Raw genomic sequence first — 6,915 nt, forward strand, 5'->3', positions numbered from 1 at the left:
ACCACCACAGCGTCTGGTGCAATTCGGCGGCATATCGGCTATATAATTCGGCTTGGTAAGAAGGAACAGCTTATTCTATCTCGAAATATACGAGGCACTATACCCACCCACGGAAGAAGCTGAGGACAGAAATCTTGTACTGATTATCGAATAAGGTTCCCTGCCTTACCTATCTTGGTGTTTACTACTGGACCGAATAAACAAAATAGAGCTCTATAACATAGATCTCTGAATAGCTAATCAAAGTTTGGGGCAACACAAAAAGGAAAAGCTAAATAACCTAGCGAAAGAATCAAGAATTTTCAACTTGAAACCACACTGCAAGCAGCAAGATGTTGTAGATACCAAGTATATAATGAATGGTATACTAACAATATTGTTTCATTACATTACCAAGACATACATTTGTACAAAAAAAATTTTTACATGACAAAATCTTATTTCAAGACCACTATTACAGCCAATTCATCCAATCCAAAAAACTTCCAGAGAATTAGCCACACGCAATATAGTGCGGATGAGAGAAAATATGGTACAAAAAGAATACGAATTCGCATTTAATGGCAACAAAGTTGTTCCAAGTTCGTAACTGCTTCTGGGGAAAAAGGGAACTGTTGTTTGAGCTTTTCCATATCACAGCACTCTTCGCAATTTGTCCAGAACCCATTTAAGACATCAAGTCTGAATCGATATCAGTAAGTACATCATTCAGTGTAAAATTATTATCTTCTTGTCTCCCAGGTTTCAAGAAATCTAAATCATGGTCAAGTCCAGATGGTGCATACTGTGTGTGTGGTGAACTACCAAGCAAATTTGTGTCCGGCTTTTGCAACTGGTCTGGATGGTTATCATTGCCATAAGCAGCTTGGCCTACTCCCCCGTAAGGGTGTTGAGGAGCAGACTCTAAAGCAGTAAGCAACTCATCCACATCAAACATCTCCTCTGATGGAACCACGCCACCATCATAGGCAGGATTTTCCTTTTTATTGAACAAATCACCATCAATACTTGGTGACGTAATAGGTTCTTCCTTCACTTCCTCCTCTATGAATTCTGCCTTCACGGTGCTCATTTGGGTACCAGTCTCACCAAAATCTGCAGGCCTATCGATATCAGTCCAAGACTCACCATCACCATCGTCTTGTTTTACCCTAAGGGTGTCAACCTTCAAGCCAGTACCATCGGCCAGACAAACCTCAGAGACACTAGAATTTAACTCACATGCAGATGTCATTGGCAAAGAAGAAGATTCATCAGTAGACTCTTTTGGACAGCAGTTTGGAAAGTTAAGCCGGGCTCGTGGGCCATACATTGCTCTAGCAGCTTCGTCATAAGCAAGAGCAGCTTCAATTCCAGTACTGAATGTGCCCAACCACAGCCTACTTCCCCTGTGGGGCTCCCTAATCTCAGCAACCCATTTACCCCACGTCCTCTGCCTAACTCCTCTGTATACGCAATGAACATTCTCAGGACCTCCTTTACCCTTCATACATCCTTTCTTTGATCCCTTGGCTGGAGCTTTACGCACTATCGGTTTGTGTCCATTTTCCAGAGAATCGATTTTATTGTTATACTCTTTCCACTTTGCAAGTGTCTTTTCTACAGATTCAGATCCATCCCTCCTCCTCCTTGACTTCCTCTTTCTTGTATAATCAATGGGTTGGGATGCCCCATTAGAAGCTTGATCGAGAATTTGCGTCATAGTATCTGTGCAAAAGAGGACAAATCTTCAGAAATCCTCCTCAATTGCATAACATTTGTGATCCAACATACAAACATCCAGTTATCATATGCATAACAGACAAACGCACAGTAAACTAATTTGGCGAATTTCATGAAAATAATAACTATCTTATCATGATCGGAAGCACACAAATGCATGCGAATGCACAAGCAATTCCAGAAAAAATAGAACTAAAAGCATACCAATAGGTTACAGCACACAGAGTGAAAACCAATTATTTTCAGGGATCACAAGGGTTCCACTGGATCTTTATATTGAAACATTCAAACAAGTAATCGTTATTTTGTTAATCAAAATGCATACAATCCATACAGCATAGAAATCAGCAAACCACATTTGGAACAAATACCAAAGAAACAGTTAATTTTCAAAATGATATTTAGTATCAATGTCACATACTCTTACGAAAGAAAAGAAGAACCCTAAATGGTTTACTGCAAAATGAAAACCCAGAAAAGAAGAATTCAGCTCCTCCTGCTGATATATCACGAGTTAAGAAACTACTTTTTCGTTGCGGCCAAGAAATCAAAGTCATAAAAGTTTAGGAATCTTCGAAACCGAGTGCGAAGAAGAACCCAATTCAAGTTTTTGGTGCTTTAAATGTTTAATACAAACGAAACGTCAAATTAAGTTCCTCTGCGGATGGCTCCCTAGTTAAGAAATTTCTTTTCATCGTGGCGAAGCAATCAAAGCAGATTCACCAAAATCTCTCCCTTTCTTGGGGGGCATAAATCAACTTAATTCAGAAATTATTAAAACCCCGCATTAAATAAAACCAACAATAATTTCCACAATCAAATTTCTCATCAGAAATTTTACACGTAATAGCCCAAAAATTAATTCAGTAACAATTTTCTCCCAAATCTCACATTTCGTTAATTCCCAGAAACCCTTTATTGAAAATTAAAACAAATTATAACAATACGAACAATAAACAACAATTGATAAAATATACCAATAAAAAGGGAAAAGAAAAGAAAAGAAAAAAAGCATAAACTGGGAAACGAAAGAATCCACAAAAACAATATACCTGTCAACAATCACAGTCCACGTGCAAGAAATATCTATACCTTTTCAAGAATCCTCAATCTCTACAAAAGATCGCGTACGCTTCACGGAACAGTAAAACTTTTCCTTTTCCCTTTTGAGTATTTCAGAGTTCTCGGGGGTATTAAATCTTTCAACAAAAAGAACTTTTCTTCACTGTTTCTTCCACCGAGTTGTTCAACGGCTGTTCGCAGAAAGAATCAAGAAAAATCAGGTTCTTGAATGGGTAAAGGGATATTTATAGCCTTCTCTAGATATTTTGGATAGGAATTATAAAAATATATTTTGACTATGACGAGGATGCACTGGCAGCTGGTATTCTGACACGTGTCTTACGAGCGTCCAGGAACCACACATTTACAGCTTGTGTGTACTGTTTTGCTTGGAACTGAAGCAGTTTCTCGGTTTTATCCTTATTTCCTGTATTGGACCCTAATTTTGAGTCAAATTTCGGTTATGCCCCTCAATTTGAGGTTTCTCTAGGCAAAAATGTCTTTACGCGTAACGTCACTGCCAAACTTTGAAATTCATAAATTTATAAAACAAAATACTAGTAAATTAATAAAATGGGTTAATTTCACAAACAGTCACTGAATTTATCTAAAAATTGTAAAACGATCACTGAAGTTACAAATTTGTAAAAACGGTCACTTAACTTACAAGCACTTTCACTAACGATCATTGAAATTTACAAACTTGCAGAACGGTCACCATTAGGACCTTTATGATTTTAATAAACTTAAATGACCAAAACACGTGAACATAGAACCTTGAGGGCCTCAAGTGAAAATTTCGAACCTTAAAAACTAAGCTTGCTATTTAGTTAATGGTGAAGTAGATATGATTTCAATTAGTAGAATAATTTTTGACTGTCAACAAAAACAATGTTGTTAACATTAAATTGATAGAATTGATAACTAGAAAAGTACTTTTGATATACTTGGACATAATTATTTGACTAAATATTATTTTTTATTTTATAAAATTTATAAAACTAATTATTTTTGGAAAGAATTTTTTTAGTATAAATTTCATTTTTTTTTTATTTTTAAGTATAAAACTAGAAAAAAATTATTTATATTTTTTTAGTATAAATTTCAACAAAAAACCATTTAAGGTTTGAAATTTGTACTTGAGGTCCTCAAGATTCTATGTTCACGTGTTTTGGTCCTTTAAGTTTGAATTAAAATCATAAAGGTCCTAATGGTGATCGTTTCTGCAAATTTGTAAATTTCAGTGACTGTTAGTGAAAGCAGTCGTAAGTTAAGTGATCGTCTCTGCAAGTATGTAATTTCAGTGATCGTTTTATAATTTTTAGGCAAGTTGAGTGATCGTTTGTGAAATTTAACCCTATTAAAATATATGAATAATGATGAATTATTAAAATTATTATTAATTTTGATTAAATTTATAAATATGTCTGTCAAATAAAGTTTTAATATAGTAACTTTTTAGTATGAACAGTGATGAGGACTATAAAATTTGGAGCTTGCTAGGCGTACATAATGGGAGCCATAAGAGTGTCCATAATGGACACCCGATGACCCCCTATTAGAGGGGGCGCCTGGCCCACCGACACCCCTCCAATAGGGGGCCGTCGGATGCCCATTATGGACACCCTTATGGCTCCCATTATGTACAAGGAGAATTATCCATAAAATTTATGGTAAATAACGAATAGTAATTTTTGAATACATGGCTAATAATGAGGCATAGTGTTTGTGTTTCAAATTCAAGTATTCAAAATCATTACTATTTAGCCCATGTTCGATTTAGTTAAAAATTAAATTTTTAGTAGATTTTAATAAAATTTAATAAAATGTGTAGTTGAAAAATCATAAAAGTTGTGGATTTCATTAAATATGTATTTAAAATTAATTATTGATCTTTGACTTCAATTTTTATCAACTTTTTTAGTTAAATCAAACAATGACTTAAATATTTATGACATTTTTGAACTTAAATGGTTTATCCACGATTAGGATGACATTCGAATGAAGTTAATACTTGTTTGATAAAATTTTATTAATATTTTAACTGATCAAATTTGAACCCTTGTTTGGACTTCATTTTAATGTATTTTTTGTGAAAAATATATTATGGAATTGTGATTTTTTTTTTTTTTTGAAAAATCTGTGATTGAATTTTTGAATTTATGTGTAATATTATTTTGCCCTTACTTAACAACATTAATTTTAAATTATTTTTCTACATACTCATTTTTAATCATGCATTCAAATCATAAAATATTTTGAATATAAACCCAAAATTTTTTCATACTTTTAAATATAAAAATTACTATTCAAAATCTTTGTTTTTACATATCATAGCCATCAAACATGGGCTTTATTGAAGAATGTGTGTTAAAAAAAAAAAAAAATAGGGGCTGAATTTTATCACACATTTCATGAAACTTATTATTTTTACCAATTTAACCACACATTTTATCAAAATTTTCGAAAAATCTACTTAAACTTTTATCAAAAACTCTTCATCACAAACCCTAATTGAAAGTCTAAAGACTCTAAATAGACTTAAGCATCAACGGAAATTATAAGTTATAAATGAAATGCCACTCAAATTCATAGATATTTATTCTCTCTCAAATATGATAAAGCATTAGAAATAATTGCTTTGTATATGGAATGGAATATAATACTCCATTATAGGTAACACAATTTTATTTTTATTTTATTTTTTTTAAATTTTTTGGTCTTTAATCAAAACCATGTTTTAGATATATCACACATTTTTGGTATGAAAAACCAACATGTTTAAAATCGATACACATCTGAATATCTAGGCGTTGAAAACAATATAATGATCCATAAAGTCTTTAATTCGAGGATTTCTATATCTTTATTACCATCTTTTAACAACCTTTATAAAATTTTCAAGGATAACTTAAACTTTTGATCCCCATTAAATTCAATTACATTACATTCTATTTTTCTCTCTCCTATTTTCAACCACACAATCTTCCATAAAATAATATTACATGTAAATCGAAAACTTTTTTTTTCTTTTTCAACCACTCATTTTTCTAAAAAATATTATTCCTCCCATTTTCATTTTCAAGTAATGGGGCTCAAACAGGGGCAGTGTAAATCGGAAGAATTAGGAGCATGAACCCTGCTAAACCATCAGATCTCTGGAATCTGTGATCTTTAAATAGTTGGTTTGAATCCTCGTGAACCCTTGAACGATTTGATTCTAAATCAGATCAATCCATTTATATCATTTTCGTATAATTTTGTACTAAATCATAGAGTTTTCGTACAAGTCCTTATTATCCAATTTCTTGTTAGTTTATTGAGTCCCTCCCATTCTTTTCTCGTATGACTTATCTTATGACATGGACAGTGTTGTTGATTGAAATATGCCACTTGGTAATAACTAAGGTTGAAAAATAAGGATAAAACTCCTTGGACGGGCCCGTGTCCAATAGGGGGCTGCCACGTCGAACAGGGGGCCTATCCATATAGCATCCCCCGAAAAATAAAGCTTATTTCACAGGATAATATCATAGTAACCTGATTACAAGTGATGATAAATAATATTACTCTAATGTCCATTATTGTTATGTAAATTTAAACATCAATGATGCTACATCATAACATTGTTCTTTATTTATTTTAGAAAAATATTATTTGTATATCCAACAAAATTCAAAGAAAGTGATTATTGTTATGTAGCGAATTGATGAAATTAAACAAAAATTCTTCTACCTGTTACGAGATTAAATTTTGGTTTATAGGTTAATTCTTTTTAGTTAAATAAATTACAACCCTTGGACGTTTTTCTCTTTTTTGTTAAATTCCACTCATGATAAATTACATCTAAGAGAAGCCTTTTATCTCCTGGAAAATGAATCGGAGAAATGGTAATTGCGAAAAGTTAATATTGTGTTTGTCAAATTCGAGTAATCGAGATCAACACGTAATCGAGTGAATTATGAACTTAAATTTTGACGATCCATTCATGATCATAATGAAACTCAGATGAAATTAATTGGAGGCTCAAACGTATTGGTGTTTTTAAGAAACAAGACATGGATTGCGGTTAGGAATGAAAAAAAGAATTATTCTGTAAGTACATAACCCCTTATCCTTATGTGCCCTCTA

General features: G+C 32.7%; 1 protein-coding gene across 3 annotated transcripts; it reads right to left on the minus strand.

The window, feature by feature from the left end:
• Positions 1 to 333: 333 nt before the first annotated feature.
• Positions 334 to 3,017, minus strand: LOC111377129 (dehydration-responsive element-binding protein 2A-like). Of its 3 annotated transcripts, none has more exons than XM_023000188.1 (2): positions 2,775 to 3,017; positions 334 to 1,707 (listed from the first exon to the last, which is right to left on the minus strand). In XM_023000188.1, the coding sequence occupies exon 2, from the start codon at positions 1,700 to 1,702 to the stop codon at positions 668 to 670; it is 1,035 nt and encodes a 344-aa protein (XP_022855956.1). In that variant the 5' UTR covers positions 1,703 to 1,707; positions 2,775 to 3,017; the 3' UTR covers positions 334 to 667. The 3 variants fall into 3 exon arrangements, with proteins under 3 accessions (XP_022855956.1, XP_022855957.1, XP_022855958.1); XM_023000189.1 differs by having other exon boundaries at positions 2,815 to 3,015; XM_023000190.1 differs by lacking the exon at positions 2,775 to 3,017 and adding an exon at positions 1,927 to 2,752 and having other exon boundaries at positions 334 to 1,709.
• Positions 3,018 to 6,915: the final 3,898 nt, after the last annotated feature.

This window comes from Olea europaea, unplaced genomic scaffold (genome assembly GCF_002742605.1).
Source record: "Olea europaea var. sylvestris unplaced genomic scaffold, O_europaea_v1 scaffold1608, whole genome shotgun sequence".
In the NCBI taxonomy this organism is placed as follows: Eukaryota; Viridiplantae; Streptophyta; class Magnoliopsida; order Lamiales; family Oleaceae; genus Olea; species Olea europaea.